The sequence below is a fragment of the Rhinolophus ferrumequinum genome, chromosome 7 (genome assembly GCF_004115265.2).
Source record: "Rhinolophus ferrumequinum isolate MPI-CBG mRhiFer1 chromosome 7, mRhiFer1_v1.p, whole genome shotgun sequence".
In the NCBI taxonomy this organism is placed as follows: Eukaryota; Metazoa; Chordata; class Mammalia; order Chiroptera; family Rhinolophidae; genus Rhinolophus; species Rhinolophus ferrumequinum.
The window spans coordinates 52356181-52381819 of NC_046290.1; the positions used below are offsets into that span (position 1 = coordinate 52356181).

Consider the following 25639-nt stretch of genomic DNA (forward strand, 5'->3'; position numbering starts at 1 on the left):
TCCGTTTGGGAAGGGTTGTTGAGATAAAATTGTTTCGGAGACCAGGGTTTTCCTCTTAAGAAGATAACTTCTTTGGTTACAAAGTGTAACATTTCAACTAAATGCTTAACTAGCATTGGGCAGGACCATGAGACACCGCCCTCCACCCAATAGGTTCTCAATGTCTTGTTTTAGATCCACTCCCACTGCGCAAACACTCTGACCACACATCTGCCTGGAAAGCCCTTATTTCCTCCCGCTGCCAATATCACCAGGTATTTGTTTTGCGATGTCTAGTTCAAAGGTCACCTTCTCAAGGAAGCCTTTCCGGTGTCTACCACCCCACTGATCCTCCCATCCCTCTCGGCCACTGCACTGTGAGTTCCAGCAAGCACGGGGGAAGCAGTCTTCAGCTTTGTGTCCCTGGCGTCCAGAGCAGTGCCCTTCACCCTAGACGCTCTACAAACATTTACTCAGCTACATTTACCCACCCAAGAAGAGTCCCTGACAGCAGGCAGCGGCACTTCGCGCCTGTCCTGGTTTGGACCGCCGGAAATGACGCGCCCTTAAGGACGACGTGTTTCCGGTCCCGAGAGCCAGCGCCGCCGCAGGGGGGACGGGCTTCTCTGGCACGTTAACTCGGCTGCTCTGGAGGATTCATGCGTGGTAAGGATGGGGCCCCGGGGACCCCAGATGCAGTAGACTGCCCTCCTTTGTTTCCTGGAACCTGGCGGGAGGGTAAAGGAACTGGCTGCTAGGTCCCCAAGAGCCACCAGCGCCAGGTGGGGCTGAAGTGCCGGGCTACGCGGCCGGCCGGGGACGCCGGCGCAGGGACCGGCCTCAGCCTTACGGCGCTGGGTACTCGGGCCGGCGCGTTCAGTCCCACTTGGGCCCGCGGTGCGAGTGGACGTGGCGGGTCCCGGCTTGATATCCAGAGCTTCCCACTTCCCACGTGCTCAGGGGAGGGATAATTCACTTCCTCTTCAACAGCTCCAGTCCCCACTGGGACAGTCGCACGATCTGTAGTGATAAGTGTGCGCGTGTGGTGTAAAGTGGTGTGCACCGTCTCACACCTATTCATTGGCTCTGCCCCTCAGCTTCTGTGGAAGGGATGTTTCCGATCTGAGGTTTTAACACTGGTTGGTGTACGGGATCCTGCTTTGCAAGGGATGCGGCTTGATTGAAGATGATTTGAAATCACTTGGGCTGGAAAGTAGCTTATCCTCTGATTAGTAAGAGAGTAAAGCCGAGTATCATCACATGACTGTAAACACTTTTATATGTTTTACTTATTAGTCTGCCAGAAAGAGTTGTAATGACAAACTTCACCGTCAAAGGACAGGATTTCTGTATACAGTTTGGTACGCATGCAAATTGTTTGCGTTGAAAGGACAGACTAAGCAAGAAGATTGGGAGAAAGTAGGTCTGGGACTTAGAGATAGAAAAATCAACAGCTAGGAAAACCACCGAGTTTGGGAAGGATAACTTCATTCACTGTATTACTATGTGATTTAAATTTTGTGAAATAATTGGTTTCTTAATTATTTTCCAGTTTTAAGCAAATATGTGTGCATGCTTTGTTTTTTATTGGTGTGGAGTGGTAGCTTCTCTGGTAAGGGCTAGATTTACCTACAGTCATACCTATGCAACATGTTTTAGAATTAAACATATAGGTTATATAAATGAAATAAAAATGTTTTAACAATTAAAACTTTAACATAGGGGCGTATGTGATATAGTGATACAACATGTATCTTTTTTTTTCTTTTAAAAGATTACTAACTGCCATGTTTGTCTTAAAGATTGATATGGTATCTCTGATGAAACCATGACCAGGTGGGCACGAGTTACTACCACACATAACAAAAGACCCTTGCCTGCAACATCATGGGAGGATATGAAGAAAGGGTCCTTCGAGGGAAAAAGCCAAAACCTACCAAAGAATAAACGACTTGAAGCCAATAGGCTGTCCCTTAAAAATGATGCACCCCAAGCAAAACACAAAAAGAACAAAAAGAAAAAGGAGTACTTAAATGAAGATGTGAATGGATTCATGGAATACCTACGACAAAACTCACAGATGGTTCACAATGGGGAGATAATAGCAACAGACAGTCAGGAAGTAAGGGAAGAAATTGCAGTTGCTTTAAAGAAAGATAGTCGTAGGGAAGGAAGACGATTAAAAAGACAAGCAGCAAAGAAAAATGCAATGGTAAGATTCTAACAAAATATTACTTTATATGGCTAGAAACTATTAATCATACACTTGTATATCTATATATTTTAGCAGTCTGATTACTGTTCCGTACTTAATTTATAAAGCATCTTTTTGAGGGCTAGTAATAACATTAGGACTTTTTTTAGCACCTCCTATATGCTAGGCATTTAATGTACTAATCAGTTATCACAACAACACTATAAACATGGTGGCATTATTCCTGTATTATGGGTAGAAAACACTGATAGGCAGACAGGTTAAGTATCTCGCTGAAAACCACGTAGCTAGGAGCAGAGGTGAAATTCAAATCCAGGTAAAGGTGTTAATATTTGATTACTTAAACTAGTAGCTGACACTATATATGTTTTATTAAATAAATGTGAACGAACCTAAATGGTCTGCTTACTGCAGTCCAGCCGAAAAGCAATTTTTTTTTCAAGTCCAGAGTCTGGCTTCAAAACCTTGTTCTCACGTCTGCCTTTTAATAGCCCTTTTTCAAACAGCCATTTTAAAAAATCAAAATAAGGAGGAAGGTTAAGTACAACAGGTTACATATGTGTGGTTCCCATTCATCGGAAAGGATGTTCTTTTGCTTATCCATGAAAAACTCAGACACAGGAAGGAGATCTAATAAGAATCACACTAGTTAGTAGCAGAGCAGAGTAATAGAAGTTAAACTCCTTGAGACTCTAGTTATTGCTCCCCTCCCCATATTATTACACGCTGCAGAACCATGGGGGCTGCAGGTTTATTTCTGTGGTGCCTAGCTCTAGATTTCAAAGCACAGGAAATGCTTAGTATAATATTTTTCCCTTCTCTAAGTGAATTTCCCAAGTCTAGCAGGATACTACATAAGAATCACAATTTGTTACCATTTTACACTTTTCATTTTTTATTAGAATTACTAAATGTACAGCACTGTTTGTGCCAATGCAGGCTTGAAATTTTATAGCTGCCATAAATGTAGCTTCTATTTGCAGGATTAGTTCTATGCAGTGTTATATGTAAAGATAATTATTTAGAGATAATATTGATGAAACATTCCTTATGGATAAATTGGAATAAAAAAGGTAATAATTTCTATTTGGATCAGGATAGTTTTGTTTAAAATACACAATTTTAAAATATTTTTAAATCAAGTTAATTTAACTGAAAGATAATTTCATTGACATAAGCAGTATGATGACTTGCATATTATTTTAAAAAGTTAATATTGTGAAAGAAAGAAAACTTTTAAGAGAACTTTTATGTTTATAATTAAGGGGGAAAGACATTGTTTTTTAAAAAAATAAGGAATGCTTTACATTAAAGCATATACTTTAAATAGTATGGCTTGTGACCTACCTTTAACTCATTTTTTTGTACTTATTTTAATACCTCATACTAAGTATCAGTTCTCAATTACTAAGAAATTAAGATATAGAAATTTATCAGTCCGCTGTCTACATTCCCATCTACATTAAATTTAAGGATCATTCCAGAAGGAGGTATTTGGTGAAGTTGAGGTAAAAACCTAATCTGTGAACTGTCAGGTTATTACAGACCATCTTGACTTCACCAAGAATCCGAGACTTCCCATGTTGGTGATCCTCTAGTTGTAGAATAAATGCATTTTCTTTGGACCAGTTCATTCTAAATGTAAAAGTTATTGAAGAATAAAGGAATTCATTCTTTCCCAGTGTTATTAAACAGGAAAAAAAGAAAGTAAAAACATAGTTGCAAAATGTTATGTTTTATTTTGCCTGTTGAATTTGCTTTTTAAAAAACCTTATTTTGGAAAAAAATAATGATGAACTATTTGTTATCCAAGAACTGTATATACATTTTTCTAATTTAAATATCTACTATCTTTGATTATTTCTGATGTTCTCATTTACAGCAGCAAAAAATATGCTCCAAATTGCTTGATAGTATGTAAAGCAACCAATCCATTGTTCAGTGTTTTTTGGAGCCAAATAATTCATCTTAGAATTATTCCTTTAAAATAAATTGTATATGCTTCTAAAACTGAAATGTATATTTTTGAATATTAAAGAATACACGTATGTATTAAAGATGAAAACTGAGGTACACTTTTTGGTATGAAATATATTTTATGATTTGAATCATAATTTAAATGGAATAATTTGACCCAGATTTATTCAATTATATGATCTTTAAAAGTGTGAGTATTAATTTTGAGTGATAATTTTTATGGCCATTGTCTACTCCAAAAAGCTCAGTTTTTCTAGTGCTGACATCCCAATTAATGAAATGTATAGTTCATATTTGGTTATTTATCTCCTACAAAGGCATTTGTAACTGTCTGAGATCGATGGATTAAGGATTTTCAAAAACTCTGAGACCCTGATGGATATGACATTTCTTAGTGTTTAGGATTGTGTGAAACACTTTTCTACAGATAAAATACTGAGATTTCAAAAAAAGAGCTAGATTACCTTAAAATGGGAAATGTTTCAAAGATATTTTTGATAATAAGAATTGATAAAGCCAGTGTAGTTTTGCAGTGTGGAAACTCACATTTTGTTTTCCTAGGTATGTTTCCATTGTAGAAAACCCGGCCATGGGATTGCAGATTGCCCGGCTGCCCTTGAGAATCAAGATATGGGCACTGGAATATGTTATCGGTGTGGATCCACAGAGCACGAAATAACCAAGTGCAAGGCTAAAGTAGACCCAGCTCTTGGTATGTTATTTTCCTATCAGTTTTTCATTTAGTTAATGGGGAAAGTGGCCAATAAGTAGCCAACTGGGATTTTTTGTTGACAGGTTTTTTTATGAGTGTGCCACTTTTTGAAATCATATGAGGTTAAATTTTAAATTAGTAAAAACAATTATGTCTTCTCAGAGTATTTTAAAATAATCTGAATTATATAACATAATATACATAACCAACATAACGGGAACTGTTTGAATCTTACAGGTGAATTTCCTTTTGCAAAATGTTTTGTTTGTGGAGAAATGGGGCACCTGTCCAGATCTTGTCCTGATAATCCCAAAGGACTCTATGCTGATGGTGAGTCCTGTTACCCTTATATGTCAGAAATGGTGAATCATCATGCAGAGTTGTGATTTAATTTATCCTCTATCAGTTCTTGAATAAGTTTTTGAATAAATAGCAAAACCTTGAGAATTTCATTATTTTTATCTAGTGCTATTCTATGTACTGGACTTTTGTATAATATGACTTGATATATTAATAAATCAGAAAAAACTAAGCTGTATATTTCGAACTCTTTGTGCTTACTCCAGCATCATTTATGAGAATACGTTATCAATACTTACTTTTAAACATAACAGAAGCAAAGGGATTGTATCTCAAACTAATATAAGATTTTAAATGTAAGATTTAAAAAGTAGTGTTATAAATTTAATCTCAACCTAGCATGCCATTTTGTGTAGAAGGGCTGGTATATACTATTCATATTTGTAGTAATTTTGTTTCTGAATGTTTTTCGTAATTGTTTGGCATGAGATCATGTAACTTTCTTATCTTTAGTTCAGCTAATGTCTTAAGGTCCCCACAGTAAAGTCTGTGATGTCTAAAGCTTTAAGGCGATTGTCATGTTAATGTGAGTCATTTGTTAATGTGATGGCTTTTACCGTCAGGTTCTAGACACCTCTTGTGAGATGCCCTGGTTTCCACTGGAGAAGTCCAGTGAAAAGGCATAGCTTTGGGAGTTAATCAGACCAGTTATAGCCCCAGCACCGCCTCTTACTAGCTGTGGGACTTTGCAGGTTAACTTCTCTCATCTCAGTTTTTTTCACCTATAAAACAGCGATTAAAGAACTGAACGTATTTCATTGATTCTGAGATGCACATTTTTTCACATTTTAATATCTCCAAACTCAGGATGTATTTTACCATTAGTGTGTCACACATAATTGGCTGGTAATTTTCGTTTTTTTCTGAGAAGTATAGTCAAAGAATGATACATCTTATAGTGTCTTAGATTTGATGCACTATGACATGTACCTTGAAGAGTTATGAGAATTAAAATATATTATTTCACTATGGCTCTACAAACAGCAAAAAGGCCTGGGCCTGTAAAATGCTCAAAAATGCCTTTCAGTTTTGAACTTAAACAGGTCATATATATAACATGACTAATGAGCAAAGATGGCTTTGGGATGATCAACCAAAATGACTAGATATAGGGAAAAAAAAAAGCACAACAAGGGGAGTAGATCAAATAAAAGTGAGAGTTCACCCAGGTTTATGTCCTATAGGGTCATTTTTCTGAGTAAGTCACTTAACATTATGCGCATGATCATGATAATGTTTGACCATTATGCAAAAGGCTCATTTTAGAAACTACATGTGTTGTAAATTCTCAGTCCTGCAGTGTTGCTTAAAGTAGGCAGATGGGCATTTTAATTAGGTTTACGTTGGCTGGCAGATAGAAGGCACTAAAACAAAAGTTAATTTTCATTCCTTTCATAATTGCTCCCCTCCATCTGACCTATACACCAGAGTAGTTGTTTCTAACCTGTTGGGGGGTCATTAATCATTTGAGAATCTAATAAAAAGTATGGACATCTTCCGCAACAAATGCATCAGCACACAATTTTGTGCCCAGGTTCAAGAGTTCACATACCCTTGCCCATCTAACCATGGTGAAGATCCGGCTTCTGTGCAGTGGCTCTTGGACACTCCAGAGGACAAATGCCTTCCATCATATCTCCCTTCTCTTTCCCACATCTCCCTGAAGGCCAGATGCAAGAAATGGTGGGTAGCACAGTTGAGTGCTCTGTGAGGTCAAGAGGAATGGAGAACGGACCTTTTTAGTAGGAATGGTGGCGCCTACCTATGTTCCTGGCTCCAGCTACCTTTACAACTGACAAGGTTGTAAGGACCAAATAAGATATGCAAGTGCTTGGAGACATTAAAAGCCCTACGTACGGTAAGTATGGGAGGTTTTCAATGCCCTTTGTTTTTTTGTAGGTGGTTGCTGCAGACTTTGTGGCTCTGTGGATCATTTTAAGAAAGATTGCCCTCAGAGTCAGAATTCAGGTGAGATCTCTGGGCTCCCATTTAGAAGGGGTGAGATTAGTATTCCTCTGTGGTTTTGCTGCATTTCGTTATTAATAACTCATTGAGGGACTACTGATTTTAAGGCAACCTGGCTTCCTGCTGCAGTGATGACTTAATCATTTCTCTGTCGGTAGACATAACACCAACTGAGCATTAGCCGCTGTTCTCAGGTGGAAAAAAAGGTGACCGACCAGTCAGCACTAGAGGGTTTCATAAAGCATCTTATTCATAAACTTTTATGTTTGCTAACTAATTTAATAATAGAGCCAATTTTGTTATTTAAAGTATAGATTCCGTAAGAGAAAAGAAATATGAAAATAACTTTCAATATTCTTATAATTAAGTATCATTGTATACGCTTTGTTTTTGTGGGCCTGAAGGATTAAGAGTTGGTTGCAAAAACTGCCAAAAATATTAAAATTGTGTTATCCACACAGCATCTGGCCAGTTATATTTTCTTCCTAATGAAATTCTAACTTGGTCATCAAAAACTTCATAAATCTCTACTATTCCTATTATGGCAGATCTGGGGTGGAGGTGGAGACCATCATTACGTTACTGTACTAGATTAGAATGATGATAATCCTGTGTGAAAGAAAATAAGGCAGTAGGGTACCCTAGGAGTGCTACCTAGGGAAAAAGCACATGTCTTTTCATTTCAAATAATCACAGTATGACACAAATAAGTCTGCCCATTCTTACTTCCTAACCCTAACATTTCAACTTGAAAACCAAGAATTCTTGTCTTTATTACATCGTAGTCAGTAAGACTGAAATGATGAAGTGGAATTTGAATTCTCCCTCCTGGGAGGAGTGCCACTTCCCAAATGACAGGACTGACAAGCAGATGTTGTATAATTTCACAGGTGGAATCTTGTGCATTTAAAACTGATGCTTCAAAGTCTTGCTGTTTACAGACTCTTGGAATTCACTGACTATAATAATGAACTCTGGGAAAGAATGAAAGTGCTTTCTCATCAATTTGTACATGGAAAGTAGTTGCTGCATTTCCCTAATTGGGATGAGAAATTGCCTGTGGTACTCTGTGAAATCAAGGGTTATAATCAATTACAGAATTGCTCACTTTCCTTTAGTGATGGAGTATTCCTTCCTTGAGATTATTCATGTCAAAACTAGTTCCTTTGCTAAACCAATACCAGTCTAGGTGATGTATGTGATTCCTGTTTTTCTTACAGTCTGACTTTTCTGTTCCTTTATAGATCGAATGGTGACAGTTGGTCGCTGGGCAAAGGGAATGAGTGCAGACTACGAAGAAATTTTGGATATGCCTAAACCACAGAAACCCAAAACAAAGATACCTAAAGTTGTTAATTTTTGATAATTATTAGTGCTATTGTAAGTTCCCACCTCACTGTTACATGTTACATTCTGAACTGGGCCTTCTTCACAAGTTGGAGCTGGGCTCCCCTGGAGAAGCCTATATTGTAGATATCAGTATGATCTGGTGTCAGCAGTTTCCTGACTTCTGTCCATCAAGCAGTACTTCTCCCACTGCTTGGAGAAAAATCACTGAAGAAAGGCATAAGATGTTTAAATTGGATTCTTTAAAAGAATATGTTTTTAACAGATAAAACTTAGATTAACTAAGTGGTTACATACCTAATTGTAGCAAACATCTTTTTCTTAAAATCAAAATTATGCATCAATCTGAACCACCCTTAAACAAAGGGTTACTGCTTTGCATTTGGAAATGAATTTTTGACTATATTGTTTTCTACATTCAAAATATCAACTTATTATTATAGTAGAAATTTATAAGTTGCCACAAAATGCTGTATTTTTAAAATATTTAATAAAAACTCATTTACTATTATTTTTCTGAATACCTAATTCTGGATTGAACTAGCCATTGTCCATTAATGCCCATGTAACAATCCCTTTGGAATCATGATCTTTTATGAATCCTAAATGAGGTTAATTTGGTTAGTTGTGTTTTAGTTTGACATAAAGAACTATGTATTGTTGAGGTTAAAATTGAAGAGTACCTCTACGTAACAGCAGTTCTTTCTTTGCCCTTGATTTTCAAGAAAGAAATCTAGCCAACATTCAGTTTGAGGTATTTAACCAGAAAGGTGGTACATAACAGATTGTATATCAAACATAACAGCATTTTGTTCACAGGTCTTAGATGAATCAAAGTGAGAGGCAAGTATCACCATAATAGAGTTAGAACACTAATCAGAGACCCGTTAGCTTCTTTGATTTGATGAATACATGCATACTTAATACATACATTTCACAAGGCTTAAAGCTTCCATTATACTGTATAATGGAGTAATTGGTGGATTGTGTTTTTGGAATGTTACCTGATTGGATACATTTGTAACTAAAGGAAACAGCGGTGATTAGTTACTGATGCTTCAAAAGCAAAATATTTACCAAATAAGAAAAGGAACATTTTTCTCTGTGTTAATGTCTGCACAACTCAACAGTTCCAGTCTTAATAGAAGCTGTTCTGTTATTTTCAGTAAGAGAGGAAAACATGACAATATGGCTCAGCCTCCCAGAGCTTCAGGAAATGGGTGTGCTTGACCAGGAATTGTACAAGTCATGCAGCTGGAAAAGGACAGCAGTGCTGCCTTAGTCATTTAGTTCAAACACCCCCAGATTTATTTCACTTGTCCTATCAGGAACAAAAGGTTCTGCAGAATTGAAAACCTGTCAGGTGCAAGTTAAGTCTAATATTTTTTATATAGTCTCCAAAGCAGAGATGTTAGTGTTCATTGTGTCTTCCTTGGGTTACTTTGTTTACATTTTAACGATCTATAAATTAGTGAAATCATTAGAAATAAATTTCAGGTACCAAATATAACATTAAGAAAGTGTATGGATATTCTGTCAAAGGAATTCACTGGAGACAGAAATTCTGACAGAATTTGACAGAAACAAAGATTCTGTTTCTTAAAAGGAATTACTGATATTGTTTCTTTTCTTAGCTAAAAATGCCTTTAGGGAAAAGCAAACTTTTAATTAATTTATTCATTATCTATTTCCCAAGCACCTACTATGTTCCTGCTACTCTTCTTAGGCACAAAGAATTGTGGCAGTAAATAAAGCAAGCAAAGCCACATGCATTCTCATGGGGCTGAAGAATGGACAATAAAATATATATCAGAAATATCAGAATATGTATCCAAAAAATATTACCAGGAAGGGATATTTTATTACATTTAAAAAATATTTTGTTGAATCTCAAGACTTACTGTGTTTCCCCGAAAATATGACCTAGCCAGACAATCAGCTAAAATGCATCTTTTGGAGCAAAAATTAATATGAGACCCAGTCTTATTTTACTGTAATATATGACTGGGTCTCATAATAAATATAATGTAATATATAAATAATATAATACCGGGTCTTATGTTAATTTTTGCTCCAAAAGACGCATTAGAGCTGATTGTCCGGCTTCATTTTCGGGGAAAATAACGGTAGTTGTTAGCACTCTTTTCTTCCTTCAGTCCTTTGAAAATGTCATCTCTTCTCACAAGCTTATCTTTCACTTTTTTATGGCTGACTCCTAAATTTATATCTAGCCCTAATATCCCTAGTTTCAGTCCCATCTTCTCACCTGCCTGTTAGACATTCCTACTTGGATGTTACACTTCAAACTCAACATGGCTTTAAACACTCTCACCACTTCCCCCTGGAAAAAAACCAAAAGACTAATTTTCTCTTGTCCTCATTCCCCTCTCCCCGCTACAATTACATTTCAAGCCCCTAGGCTTGAATCTTAAGTTGCTCTTTTCTTGACATTCCCCCTCCCAACTCCATGGTTAAACCTCCCTTATTTCCTTTAGGCCTCGCTTTATACTGTGTTTCCCCAAAAATAAAGTCTACCCTGAAAATAAGCCCCAGTTAAGATTTAGTACGTTATGACGATGTTCCAGAAGATGACATGCCTATTTGAATAAATAGATTGTTGTACATGAAAAAATAAGACATTCTCTGAAAATACTCCCTAATGTGTCTTGGAGCAAAAATTAATATAAGACCCGGTTTTATTTTTGGAGAAATACGGTGTAAGACCCGGTCTCTTTTTCGGGGAAACAGTAGTCTGCTCGATAGTCTTTGTCTAACTAACCTTATAGGAAACAGATCCTTCCTCATCCCAGTACCTAGTCATTCTCTTAACTCTAAATTTTCTTCATAGTTTATATCCCTACCTAACACTATTTGTCCCTTTCGACCAGATGATAGGTTACATGAGGGCAGTTATTTTGACCCTCGCTCATTACTATATCCAAGAAGTACTCAGCACCTAAGAAGCAGTCACTTTTGTGGAGTGAATGAATGAACTAAATGAACAAATGTAAAGGCAATTAACAGAGATGATGCAAGTGACTATGTATTCTACTTTAGATTGGATAATCAAGGGAAGGCCTGGGGAGATTTTTCTGCTGAAATCTGAATGACAAGAAGGAACCAGTTGAGAAGATAGTGGGGAAGAGCATTTAGGGTGAGGGAATGGTTAGTCAAAGCTCCTAGAAAGGGAACAGGCCATCTTTGCCATCTTTGAGGGGCAGAAAGATGTAGTCTTTTGTAACTAGCTTCCTTTACTTAACGTTTTCAAGGTTCATCCATAATACTCCATTTTATAGGTATCCAGGGAGGGATATAGGGGGTAAATCTTGGGTATCTTGACTTGAGGTAATAGATAAATGCAATTTCACTGAGAAAGGAGCATGCCTGGGTAGTTGAAAAAGGCAAAGATATAAGCTAACTTGACATATGCTGGCTGATATGACTGGAAAAAAGTGAGGGATAAACTAGTGGAAGATCAGATAGTTAATGTGTCATAGTTTACAGGTTCTACCAGTTAGTTTCTGCTGCATACCAACCACAAAATCTCAGAATACAATAAGCATTTACTTAGCACATACCTGTGGTCAGAGCTAGGCTGAGCTTACCTGGACAGCTCTGCTAATCTCAGCTGGGCTTGCTCACCTCTGCATGAGGTTTGGTGTGGGGTTGGCTGATCTAAACTAGGCTCAGATGAAGCAGCTGTGTTCCACATGTCTCTCCTTTTCCTGGGACCAGCAGGCTAGCCCTGACATGTTTTTTCTCATGACAGTGGCAGAGATGTAAGAGGGCAAGTCCATTTGCAAAACACTTCAAGCCTTTGGTTGCATCATGTCTGCTAACAGTTTATTGATGAGTTACATGGTCAAGCTCAGAGGCAGTAAGTAGAATAGTGCACTCGATTCATGGGGTTGGGGATAGTGGTGACGGAGTGAGTATTTCAGAAAAATAATCTAATATACCACATGGAGCCTTATAAACCATTACAAGGTGTTAGCTTTTACTCTGTGATACGTAAAATTGTTCATGGGTTTTGAAAAGAAATCTATCATCTGACTGCTGGGTTGAGAGCAGAGTGAAGGGAGAAGCAATAACAAATGGAAAGGTTATGATCCAGATGAGAGAAGACGGTGTTTTGTATTAGGGTGGTAGTGGTGGAGTTGATTAGAAGGGCTTAGGAACCGATTGCGTTTTTAACAGAGAGCTGTAAGATTTGCTGAGCAGAGGTAGAGATTTGACTAACAACAGGATGTATCTACTCTTAAGTGTTCTAAACTAATGGAGAAGTCCTTCAACTTTTAAAAGTTACCCTGCAGAGGAGCTAACTTGACATACACTGGTTTGCCCTATGAGTTAAGACAAATCACAGAGCAGAATAATGAATGTCAAAGTCTAGGGAATAAAGTGCTGATGTAATGGTTATGAAAGAAGAGCTCAGTTAATATTCTTTCTCTGCAATATCACATTTTGCAGGTACTTTTCGTGTGTATGTAGCAATAGATACTAAATTGGTCATCCACCTTGAATATATGTTAAATGACACTAGTAAAGTAGTTCCTATTACTAAAATTGATTGGATTCTATTAGGTTTTAATGTCTTCCTAATTTAAAGCTCTAAAACATGTAATACATCTTGTCAGATGCTTCTGACGTACAGATACCTGCTGTACAAGGAACAATCCCACACTATCAATCAATTAGCCAACTTATCATTTTTGATTTATAAAATTTTATAAAATTTCAAACAGAGCATGCTTCACCTCTGTAGCCTAAAAATGTTCGTGATCATTTTAACCAAATTTCTACCATTTTATAGAACACACAATATTGCATATGGGCAGTTTTATTTTGCCTGTGCTCCTGGAAGGGAGCAGAGCCACAGATGACCTAAAACAGTTTTAAAGCTCCTTTAATGCTAATCCAAATCAATGGTGTTTGACCTGAGATGTACTTTGTTTTTTAACCTCTTCCTAACTGTATTTTGCTTAGGCCAACAGTAAATTCTTTTGTGGCCCAAAAGCTTGCCAAGTGTCAGGGCTAAGGGTGCGTGGAATTAAAAGTGGATAATCAAATTACAGATAATTGAAAGTTTACCATTTAAAATATGCTTATCAACCCATCATCAGTAGCATTCTCTATGAATTGTATACAGGAGGCTGCTGTCTCTTCAATGGATTTTGACCAGCCACCAAGATTTCCAGCAAAGTAAGGCAAGATGCTAGCAGAAATCTGATTAAAATAAGATACCTGTTTCAAAAAGAAAATACATTATTTTAATTTCTTATTGACTTGGAGCTTTTTCAAGCAGAGAAATGAATCTTGTTGGGATAGGGCAGGCTAGAACCCTACTCTTCTGGGGACCTGGAATGAATCTGAAAGGATGCCCTTATTCTCCTGGTGTGGACACACATTGCAGAATTACAATTATTAGGAAATTGTTAGGAAGAGATTTCTCCTATCTGTAGGAGCAAATTAATTTGCAAATGTCCCATCAAACTCACAGTGCACGAACTGCTGTCAGTAGCATGGATGAGAAATCCGGCACATATGATTTCACTCCTGATGTACTGGGGAGAAGGTGGGACTGATGGCAGAATAACCGACTTCACTGCGACCATGTAAGTGTCACTGAAAGATAAAAGGACATTTTCTAAGTTCTCATGAAAAATGAAGACTAGTTGTTAGAAAATAAATTTCTATAGTTAATAGAATTTATATAGGTAGAAGTGAAATTATGGAGAGACCCACATCTTCTAGATCAGTGGTCTGCATTAGAAAACATTCTCTATGGCTACACTCAAGCATAGGAAATAGTAATAAAAGCCCCAGGTGTTTTCTGCCCAAGAATGATACATTCTTTGCAGAACTCCACAAAGCTGGCATCAACCTCCTAACCGGTTTTATTGTTTCCTAATGGGTTGTAATTTCAGTCTCTTTTCCCTTTCTAATGAAAAAATAATAACCGTTGTTTCAAAGCCCTCAAATAATAGGCTACCCCACAAACTAAAATATAGAAGTTTTACTTCAGTCTACCCTGGTCACAGTGCACTCCCAGCCTAGAGATGATCACACTTACCCTTTGGTTGTGTCTCCCTCTAGACCTTTTTATAAATATGTAACATTTATGTAAGTAAATGGAACATTATAGATTTTTATAGAAATGTAATCGTCTTACAAATATTGGTCTATAATTTGATTTTCACCTAACAGTAAGTCTTTGGAGGTGTGTCTGTATCAATGCCTCTCTAGTTACTTCATTCTTTGTAATGCTGGCACAATACTCCGTAATTTATAAGATGGAGCTTTAGTTTATTTCTAATATCTTTTGCCATAATTGATACTACACTGAACATCCACGTGCATTAATATTTACACGTGTGTGGGATTATTTCTATAGCCCAGCTTTGACATTAGAAATGATGGCTGGTTCCAGGGGTAGACCTTTACTGTCCTGGCAGCTTCCACTTCGTGTCTCTTTGAACAGTGGCTCTTGGGACCCTTCTCCTTAGAACCTAAACACTGTGCTCCAAGAAGTCCAATGCCCATGGAAAAGCCATGGACAGACACTGATTGACAGCCCTAGCTGGCAGCTGCCATTTTGGATTGCTAGCACTTTGTAAATTCTAAGCCAATTCCTGGTATTCTATTTGGCTTTCACGGCATTTTTACTGGTTGTGGAATGTTTCAAAGGTTTGCTAAATATCAGTTTTGTATCGGCATAGAGCAAAAGGAAAGAGAACTGCTTTAGAAATCTTTCATGGTGCTTTGCACATGGCTGGCTTGTAATAGATGATTGTTTCATTTTGTGTTTTACGGAGAACTAAAGTTATATCTAGAAAACGTTCAGATGAACATCATTCAAGACCAGAAATGCTTACGTTGACTTCCTTATGTTCATATCAACTTTTTCTTTCTACTCTACACAATAAAACATTGCCTTAACACTTGAATTTCATATACTCACCTGTCTTTGGGAGGCCTTCTCCTTGATACAAGTACTACCAAGTCTTTGGGTTTCGTACCATTCGCTCTAGGACAAGTGATATAATATATTTGATCATCTTCACTCACGCAGTCTACGACTTCACAAGACCTATGTAAATAGAACAGTGAAAGAAAGGTTGTACTTTTCTACCTGATAGAATAAGGCATTCACTTCTTTGGTTTGTTTGCACAATTTCATTACTGATGTGCACATTCACCCTCCGCTCACATAATCATCCTTCCGAAGCCAGCATCATTTCTCAAAGGCTGTCCTTAGGAAACCGTTTGGTCAGAAAGAATAATTCTGCATGTGATGGAGAGAATGGTGGCCATCTGATTCTAAGGTCACTGCACTCAGTACTCAGAGAAGGGCATTTGGCTATTTTCTACAAGATTATTTTTCTCTAGAATCAAGCAATATTTTAAAGACTAGTGAATTATACGGACAGTCCAAGAAGGACTCCGAGGTAAAGGAATATGGTCTATAGGAAAGAGCACTAAGCTTGGAGTCAAACAACTTGCCTTTGAATCCCAGATTGCCGCTGACGTAGCAATGTTATGTTAGGCAAGTCACTTTGTTTTCTCATCAGTAAAATGTAGATAGTAATACCTACAGGGTTATTGTGAGGATTAAATGAAAACACCTGGCACAGGACCTGAATCATACTAGTAGGTGCATAAGAAAATTAACTTGAATTAGAATGAAGTCATTCATTCCTGCCTTCATTCAAGTTAAATTTGACTTGAATTTCAGGTGACATAGAAAATAGTGGGAGAAACATTTGTAAAGTATTAACACCAAAGTTTAGGCATTGTTTCTTGCTGAAAGCTTTGTACTTACAGAGAGTATCTACAAATATCGATGCAAGAAAATTGTGAAGTGTTTCTTCTTCTCGGAGTGTTTTATTATGATAGCATTAATCATGATGTATCATTCTGGCATCTATGCAAATGGAACACATGACCCCAGAGGTGCTTCCCTTTAATGGCATTAAATTGTCTATTACATGGCATTAATCATAGTGAGGGTTAGCCATTTTAAAGATGAACCTCTACCTCATCAAGATTAGGAAGTGAACGGTAATGCCTGATATATCAGGAAGCCCATCTCACCAATCCTTCCCTTCCAGCAAGGCTTTCCTGAGGCCCTGCGGGCTGTAGCCTGGGAGCCCTTGGAGGAGGGGGCGTGGCCTGAGTGCAGTCAGTCTGTCAGTGCAGTTGACCAGGTGCACAGCCCCGGACTCCCGGGAAGGATGGAGAGTGGACAAGATTGAATTAGGGATGCAGGAGACAGGAAGTAACAGGAATAAGAGATGGAGGCTGACAGCAGTGGGCCCTGATCTAACAGGCAGAGCAGGAAGGAATGCCTTTCACCTCAGTACTCACACAGATTCCTCTCAGCTTCTCACCAGGGAGTGCAGCTTCAGAGAGCGAGGGGGGTGGGGGGGAGAGACAGAGAGAGAGAAACCACCAATTAAATATCAAGAGTGGGAAGTGAGAAGAACAACTGGGTAATCACTTCCTCGCGAGCAATGAGGTTGTGTATTCAAGTACAAGAGTGCGGAATTCAGAGCCTGGGTTCCAATTTGGATTCTGTCACTTTATTGCTTGTTAAATGGAAATGAGATCAAATTTGAAGAGTTATTGGTAGGATTACAATAGATATGGGTAAAGCATGTCAACTCAATATAGATGATAAATGATTATAATAATTTGGGGTCTGTGTCTCTCAATAGCATTTGATACAGTTTTCTGTGCACAGCAAGCTTAAAAAAAACACTTTAATAAAACAATGTGTCACGTGTTGGGCAATGGAGATGGACCGCAATATGGCGGTCATCTTTTCCATGATGTCAAGATTGATTAAGAAAATATTTTAAATGTATTCTTACACGTAATGGGGGTCCCACAAAGGTCGCTTGGTAAAGTCAGACAAGAGATGATAAGCCAAGTGTGCTGGTTTTTCCACATGTTTTTCAACCCAAACAGATAAAATATCACGCTCTTCCAGAGTATATATTTTTATCTAAAAGATAACAAGAAAAAATACATTACAAAAGACAAATGGATGTTTCTACTTTAAAAACCACACACATATATGTAGTCATAGGTTGATGGTACTAAGGCATCTTGGACCCAGATAAGAATGAAGCCAAATGATGGCAATTTCACATCAAATACTTGGCTGTCTAGAGCTCTGACCAGGATGCTGTACCCCTGAGTCCTCCAAACAATATGCGAATTGGGGGTGGGTTATTTAATTATTGCGTATTAGCTTTTCTCATGGAAAATAAAGAATGTATGCCTTTCTCTGTTTATCTTTTTGTGATGTTTTCCCTGCCTCTACTCAGGAACAACAGAAACTACCATCAGACTGCGGGGCAAATCAGTGCCTCATCTCCCCCATGAAACCTTGGAGCCAAGGCCACAGCCTCGGCCACTAGCCGGGATGTCAGGTATGTCTTCGCGTAGGCCAAGGGGACCCCAGGAAGTAAGCCAAGCACCTCTAGAACCACATCAGCCTCTCAGTGGGGCCATTGAAACACCATGTTTCTTCAGCACAGAGCATTCTTTCATTTGTGAGTCACAAGGGCACATCTTATTAGGGCCGATGCCTGGGTTTCTTTCTAGTGCTGAGGTAAAAGGAGGCCTGTCTTCGTGAGCCATGGACATATATACTTCAACACTGATGTAACCTTCCTCCTCTGAACTCTCCTTCTACTGTGCTTTTGCCAATAATCAGAGATATATGTTCAGCTGAAAGCATGTTTCTAGCCTGCCCATTTTCTCCATCTCTTTCGGGTGCTTGAAAGTTAGTGTTGAAATTTGCCATATTGTAATCATTCCCATGGCAACAAGCTGCAAGAAGACAGACAAACATAGGGTTAAGACTTCACTGCAGGAATCAAACAGATGGAAAAATCAGGCTGTGAGGGAGAAAAGCCTTTGTTTAAATATAAATATCTTCAAGAAGAGAATGAAGAAATGAGAAACTAACCGAAGCAGCTTAGAAAGGAAAGAAGTGACTGACTATCTGCTATGCCATTTTACCTCTCCAACTGACCTCAGTGCCACGCCTGTCCTTAAACAGAGCCTGCAAAGGAGGACACGATGTGGGTTCTGGGCATTTCACAAACAGAAACAAGACCATGAGTGGGGGCTCTAGTTGGTGGCCAAGACTCACCCACCATTGCCCCCTGTACAGCAGGATTAGAAAGACGTTCATTGATGTAAATTCGGAGGGATGTCACCTTATTACAGCTTGGTGGGCAATTGGCTGTGAGCCAGGTTGCTGGGGCTCTGCAATCTCAGAGGAGGTGAGGGCAGGTGGCCAGGGTGAGTGTCACAGCCTCAGTCAGATTCTGGCCTTGGGGCAGCCACGGTCTACCCTGGTGGAGCCAGGGTGCAGTGGGACATAAACTGAACTGAGCACTTGTGAAGGGTGGAATTGTGCCCCCCCCATTCATGTGTTAAAGTCCTCACCCCTAGTACCTCACAATGTGATCTTATTTGAAAAACAGGGTCATTGCAGATGTAATTAGTTAAAATGAGGTTATACTGCAGTAGGATGGGACCATAATTCAATATGACAAGTATCCTTATGGAAAGGGGACATTTGGACAAAGACACACACACTGGGAGAACGCCACATGAAGATGAAGGCAGAGATCAGGTGACACACATCCAGGCCAAGGAATGCCACAGGCTGCCAGCAGACCACCAGAAGCCAGGGGGAGGCCGGGATCAGATTCTCCTCACTCCAGAGGGACTCAAGCGTGCCAACACCTTCGACTCAGAACGCCAGCTTCCATAACGAGGAGACAATACATTTCTGTGGATTAAACCCCTCAGTGTGAGGTACTGTTATGGAAGTTCTAGGAAACTATCGCAGCACTTTTCCGGGAAGCTGCTGCCCAGGTTGCAGACACATGCTGCTGCTTCCTATTCTGGAGCCAAAGCAAACAGCAGGCTGAGGAGCCACCGTTAAATTCTGTCCTTATGGATCTCTCTTGACTTATCGAGTGCCCACTCCAGTACTGGACGAGAGAATGATATTCTGATCCTTCCCCCAGAGGATGAAGGTTGCAGAAAGTCCTTCTCATTGCTATGCTGTCAGAATCAATGACGCTGACGCAAAGCAGACAAGGAAAGGCAGTGGTTGGTGTTTGCTCTCTTTAAACCCTAGCATTTTAGAAAAGCCACCTTTTGCTTAGTGAAAAAATTCTCCAAGACCAGCTCTCCAAGAAAATGAATTTCCTTTCATGCTGGGAAGAATACAGGTTAAATTCCATTTGTAACTAACTCAAACAGTTTACCATTTGGTACCTGGAGAATTTTATTCTAGGAAATGAAGCTTAAAGTACTTAGGCTTACAATCTGCTGGAGCTTGCTAATATTTTATTAATGATATATATGTTTTCATACTAATAAGATTCTGCTTAATGGGTTTGGATGTCTTATATAAATATCACAAGAGGAAACAATTTATAGATGATGTGATACAGAACTGTACACCTGAAATCTATGTACTTTTACTAACAATTGTCACCCCAATAAATTAAAAAAAAAAAACTCAAAATTTTAGAATTGTATACATCTGTTGACAAATATGTATGTCATTGAGACTACATTGTGAGGAGCATAAACTGGTTTTACAGAGGCCTGGAAGCAGGGTGGCTAACTTTCCCTGGAGGTGCCTGGGGGATTACCCCAGGGGCTAAGGGAGGAGACTTGGCCAGGTAGAGCTCTGGCACCAGCCCCTCCCCAGCTTAAAGGAGAACAGCTCCCTCTGCACTGGGTTTTGTCCTATGTAAAGGTTTTCAAGTGGTCCTTGCCATTTAGATTTTCACCATAATTTTTCCAGTACACCCTCAGCTACTCCTAAATAAAAAAGCTACTCCTGTCAGGTCAGTCTCCTACCCATGCTCATTTCCACCATGGGGATTTGGCTCAAGCTACTCACTGCCTAGAAAGTTTCTTCCACGTCTCCAGCAATCTATTTCTCACATTATCTTCAGAGAGAAAAGAATCACCCCCTCTCCAAAGTTCTCTCTAAGTAACTGTCTTCCCTTACTTTGAATTGCCTGAGAGCTGGCCTTTACAATTTAAAACACTACACTCTCTCACTTGTTTATAAATTACCTTAAAATTATTCTTCAGCTGTTTCATGTCTATGTGTGATGTTTTCAAAACAGACTATAAGCTCCTTTAAGATGAATTATACGGACAAGTAACTTGTCCATATAATTGAGCATACGCCTTTTGCTCCTCGTATTATGACTATTATTAATTCCATTATTATACACTGAAAATGAAATAAAGGTTAAAACAGTGAGTACTACCCAATTTAATTACAAATACCAGAGATGTTAGACTGTTGTCATCTAATTTATATTGAAAATGAGTATAGATTTTAAACCCTGAAATAAATAATATTAATATTCAATTGTATTATAAGAATAATTCAATTAAAAGGTCACAAAAAACAAGAGAGCTGTATTTTAAAATTGAAATATGAAAGCTTTAAAAAGTAGGAGAGAAGAGGAGATAACTCAGAATGAAAAAAAATCAGATTTTTATCGTAAATATAATCTAAGAATGGAGGGCTTCAAATTAAACAGAGATAACACAAAAATGTTCAAATTAAACAGAGATAACATAAAAATGTTCCTTTAACTACAAAATATCTGTTAGTATCTCTACAAAAATTGAAAATTAATTATTGATGGCTCTCCTTAGATACTAGAAAATATGCCATTTATTTGTTTAGGTTTGTTTCTGGCCTCAAACCCCCAAAGAACTGAAATTTTAATATTTTATACAACTTCACTAAATATGCTCTCTTCCTTCATTCCAGACTTAAGTTTGTCCTTTCCAAAGCTGCTCATGAATGCTCAGATGCCGGTAATGATGCAAGAAGCATATTTCAAATTAGTAAAAGAAAACAAAGTCTTGTAGCATCTTTTATGAGGGATAAAGAGAAAGAAATAAACTGTATTTCTGTGTCACTGAACCAAGCATAGTCAGAAACCTGACTGGATCCAAAGGGAGTAAAGGAAGACCCTGAAAGCGTTCAGAAGTGAGGACAAAGACATAATGAAATCCAACAACCCAGAACAAATCACACAGAAGAGGTCCAAATCAGAGGTGAAAAAAAATCAATGAAGTGGTATCTGAGTTTGCTTTGATTTCAGGGTCAGTAACCATATAATTTAGTACCCAAAATGGAACACGGAGGCACTGTTAATAACTATGCTGGGAAAACCAGGACCGTGCCAGGAAGACCAGAACAAATGGCTACCCTATTTTAGAGGTTACTGCTTCATGATGACGTAAAACAGTACACACCGAGACATGAGCACAAAACAAGCCAGCATTATTGAGCGTCTCCTGAGTGCCAGTCACTGCTACATCCTGGGACTATAGCGGTGAGCAAAACCGTCCTCAGAGAGCTGACAGTCTAGTTAGGACAGCCCTCAGCTTCAAAGGGTCTCCCAATTTACCTCTGACATTAGATAAAATTCAAATCCAAATGATACGTTTATTTAAATTTGATGACGCAAAACATTGTAAAAGGTGCTAAAAGCGATATAAAGTCAAGACAAGGCTTCTTTCTTAAGAAGTTTATAATCTAGTTAGGGGGAAAAACCATGTATGCAAAGTTAAATTATTCTGTAAGACTTTCATCAATTCAATGTAACTGTGGAAGAAATGTTCCAAGATAGTGCATAATTAATTAACAAATTAATTGTAAAGAAGTAATTGCTAAAAGGAGTTCCTAGAGGGAACAGTTCCTTCAGTCAGAGGTGACAGGAGTAGCTTCATGGAGAAGCATTTGTCCTGGATTTTGAAGACCAAGTAGGATTTGGGCAGATGGAGAGGAGAGGAGAGGTGGAATCTGAGAACTAAGTTCAGAGGTAGGAACGTACAGGATGTATTTGAAGGACCGCAAATCAGCCAGCATGGAGTAGCAGAGACAGGGCTGGAAAGATGCTGGACTTTTAGAAATAGCTTTCCAAAAAGATTTTTTTTTAACCTTTTTAAAAGTAGCAGTACAAGCAGAACCTCCACCACACGACAGTTCTCATTTGTGATGGACAAGGAGTTGTGCATATACCTGGATGCCTCCTACCTTTTCCACAGCACTGGTCACCTCCCAACCACTTTTGGCCACCAGCTTTTTGAAAGCTTCCACATTGTCCTCACTCAGGGATGCCTAAAATGCAAATATTTTAAAAGCTGTGAGTTCAACGCACAGATACGTGATCCAATATTTTCTACTTAGACAATGTGCACTGTTAGAGCCAAAGTAATAATGTTGAGTTTAGAATTATGCTATAGGTAACATAATTTCTGTCTCAAACTCTTAATTCAGAATTTAGACAAAGTAACATTAGGTCTGCAAGCTCAGCAAATTAGTATCGTTTTAATTGCCATTGTGAGCAAAGACAAGATTACCCTTCAGTATGATTTATAAAAGTAAGCTTGGATTTCCCTTTCATGGTCAAAAACATGAACAACTAATACTTTGTTGTTGTCTTATAACAATGCAAGCTGGTGGGCATGTCATTCAGCACAAATCATGGTAAGACACCATAGCTCAATGTCCCATGCTGCTTGAATGCATTTTATGGCACTGTGTCCTGAGTCTGTAACTTGGGAACTGCACATATAATTCAAACAAGGCAGTGAAGCAACTGGTTGGTAACCAGTTACTCATAGCTTGGTTTTGTTTTACTCTGAGATGACTGGTTGCTATATAATTCACCTTTTCATCTAACCTGTGTAGGCACAACCTGAATCAGTTAAACAAGAGAATTTCCATTTTTGTAATGATGTGATTTTTACATGAAGAGCTCCAAAGCATAAAACTGTCACCTGGTCACTACCATCCCAGCGTATGCAAAGTGGAACCTCTTCTTTGTGGGAAATAACATATTTTCTGGAAAAAAAATTAAAATGTTAAACAGTTTTCTTCCCTGCATTTAGCACTCAACAGTAACTATGACAATTTCTTGAAGTGAAATCAGTTTTTTAAAGCTGCTTTTACTGGAAGAACAATTTCCCACAATAGCCTCTACAGTCAGAAAACATCAGACCTTCTCTTTTTACATTATCTGGGAATAGAGGGGTGCTTTGTTATGTAATTTGCCAGATAAGATACTATTCCATAAAATCCTACGTCTATGTCCCTTACCTGCCTAAGCGAATTCTCTTGCGTGCAATAGCTCCATGATACCGTCTAAAATCATCCTTTAATAAAAAAAAAAAAGGAAAGTCAATACATTTTTAATATTTTAGGTCTACAATCCTAAGACTCTCTCTCAAATCAGTTGAAAAAGCTGACTCTTCAACTGGGACATGTCTCTGTGTGAACTCTCCTCAGGTGCGAGTTGGCAATAAGGCAACTGCAGGATGAGGGAAAGACGTAGTTCCGATGAATGTGGAACAGCACAGAGAACTGGATGGAATGTGGGAGAAGAGTCAGAAATGGGGCATGGAAGAAGCTCTGCTTCCAACAGCAGCACATGGCCAAGTAGGGGTGAGGTCTTCAGGGACCCCATCATTTCAACGAATGATTAGAGTGATTTTGGAAAAAAAAAAAAAGAGTCCATTTTACTTCGTGACACAGAAAAGGGGAATAGCCCTGGAGGTTGTTGCTGGTGGCAGGAGAAACTCTGGGTAGAGCTCTGTACCCATAGCTTCCCTCAGAAAAGGGGGTCTGATGACTGAAACTCACGTGCTCATAACTGACCTTTGACATGGGTTTGACTCTAGGAAATGTGACCAGTTCTTCCTTATGATTGACAGCATTATAAATGAGAAAAGCACTGTTGATGTGACGGCCCCGGCCCTCAGCCCACTCCTGGCAGTCAAAGGCCTCCACGCGTACTCCCACTTCGACACTGCAAAAGGGTGACACGGGGCCGTGGGCAGAGAACTAGAGCATGCTGGGCCTCCTCTGCCCACCGCCACCAACACCTCCTCCGAGCAAGGAAGAGAATGAGGGTCCTGGGAGTGTTCTTTGTTGTCTGCAAATCTACGCAACTGTTAAAATCCAGTTTACCAGGTCGATGATCTGATGCACCAGCTCCCGGGAGCATTTCTGCTTTATTTTCCCACTTTCAAGTAGGAAAAAGGCCAGTTGGGACTTTATATACACGCATGAACATATTCCGGTGATGAGGGGGTCCGGGACTTTAAATTGTGCCCAAATCAAGTTTTCTCCCCTAAAAACAATACTTCTGTAATTAAAATGCATCAACCACTGCAATTAGAGAGGAAATACTCTTTTATAGATTTTAAAAGAAAAAAAATACTTAATTAAATCTTTTCACTGTGTATCAAGAGTAATAACAATAAGTGGAAAGTGCTTTGGACTCCGTGGTGGTTAATGACAGGTCCACTATGGACTGGTTGCCCATAAAATCAAGGGACTCTTGAGAGTGAAAGGAAAGTTAATAATTATGACAGTTATAAACCAGGACCATCCTGAGTCAACTGAGACATACAATCACCCTTATTATGAGAGAGAAAAATCAACCTATCATAATTTACTCAGTGTAAGGAGGACTCAAGCAGAATATAGGGATTTAAAATGTATGTCTATGGATTTAGAAGACTGAAGTTTCAAAAAAAAAAAAAGAAGGAACTTGGTTACTTTAAAATAGTCCCTATACTTACCACCAGATTGAAATAAAAATTAAAAACATATATTTATGTGCAAGTTTGAATTCATGTATAGCAGTATAAGAGCGCTAGACACACTTTACCAGGTCTGAAATGTATTGTTGACAATGGCATTGAAGACAAGACGATCTCCAACTGTCGATGGTCCCCGGAACTTAAACATGTCCACAGACTTCAGAAGAGGATGAGCTCGACAGAGGCGACTGATGACACAAAGGGAAGGCAAGAAAGAAGAAATCGATCATTTTCCACAATATTTTCAGGAACTGCTGAGTCGCTTAACGGGCCCACCAGACCAGTGTTTAGTGTGCTTTCTAAATAAACATCTCTTTTTAATTCTAGTGAAATAAATAACTGGATCGTGTGTGTTGAGAGTGGTTCTGCACACGACCTGCAAATATTTTGGGAAATCC

At 38.6% G+C, this 25639-nt stretch overlaps 2 protein-coding genes across 9 annotated transcripts in view; one reads left to right on the forward strand and one right to left on the reverse strand.

The window, feature by feature from the left end:
- ACOT12 (acyl-CoA thioesterase 12) overlaps positions 1 to 25639 on the reverse strand; it is a 79557-nt gene that overhangs the window by 18392 nt on the left and 35526 nt on the right. For 3 of the 7 annotated variants that reach the window (XR_004423496.1, XM_033110171.1, XM_033110170.1), the window contains exons 7-15: positions 25310 to 25429; positions 24292 to 24442; positions 23734 to 23789; positions 23415 to 23478; positions 22669 to 22752; positions 17429 to 17562; positions 15517 to 15645; positions 14054 to 14180; positions 13647 to 13799 (exon numbers count right to left, since the gene is read on the reverse strand). Coding sequence is in view for 6 of the 7 variants with exons in the window: in XM_033110171.1 (XP_032966062.1) it covers positions 13650 to 13799; positions 14054 to 14180; positions 15517 to 15645; positions 17429 to 17562; positions 22669 to 22752; positions 23415 to 23478; positions 23734 to 23789; positions 24292 to 24442; positions 25310 to 25429 (1015 nt within the window). In the remaining variant the exon portion in view is untranslated. Of the gene's footprint in view, positions 1 to 11306; positions 13800 to 14053; positions 14181 to 15516; positions 15646 to 17428; positions 17563 to 22668; positions 22753 to 23414; positions 23479 to 23733; positions 23790 to 24291; positions 24443 to 25309; positions 25430 to 25639 lie in introns of those variants that run through there. The other 4 variants (XM_033110174.1, XM_033110175.1, XM_033110172.1 and 1 more) reach the window with 2 other exon arrangements.
- On the forward strand, positions 540 to 9066 carry ZCCHC9 (zinc finger CCHC-type containing 9). 2 transcript variants are annotated; one of them, XR_004423497.1, is made up of 6 exons: positions 540 to 645; positions 1782 to 2191; positions 4733 to 4883; positions 5121 to 5213; positions 6910 to 7101; positions 8453 to 8585. XR_004423497.1 is itself a non-coding variant. In XM_033110177.1 (6 exons), exons 2-6 carry the CDS (start codon positions 1808 to 1810, stop codon positions 8569 to 8571), a joined length of 816 nt encoding a protein of 271 aa, XP_032966068.1. In that variant the 5' UTR covers positions 540 to 645; positions 1782 to 1807; the 3' UTR covers positions 8572 to 9066. The 2 variants fall into 2 exon arrangements, 1 of the variants encoding a protein (XP_032966068.1); XM_033110177.1 differs by lacking the exon at positions 6910 to 7101 and adding an exon at positions 7143 to 7211 and having other exon boundaries at positions 8453 to 9066.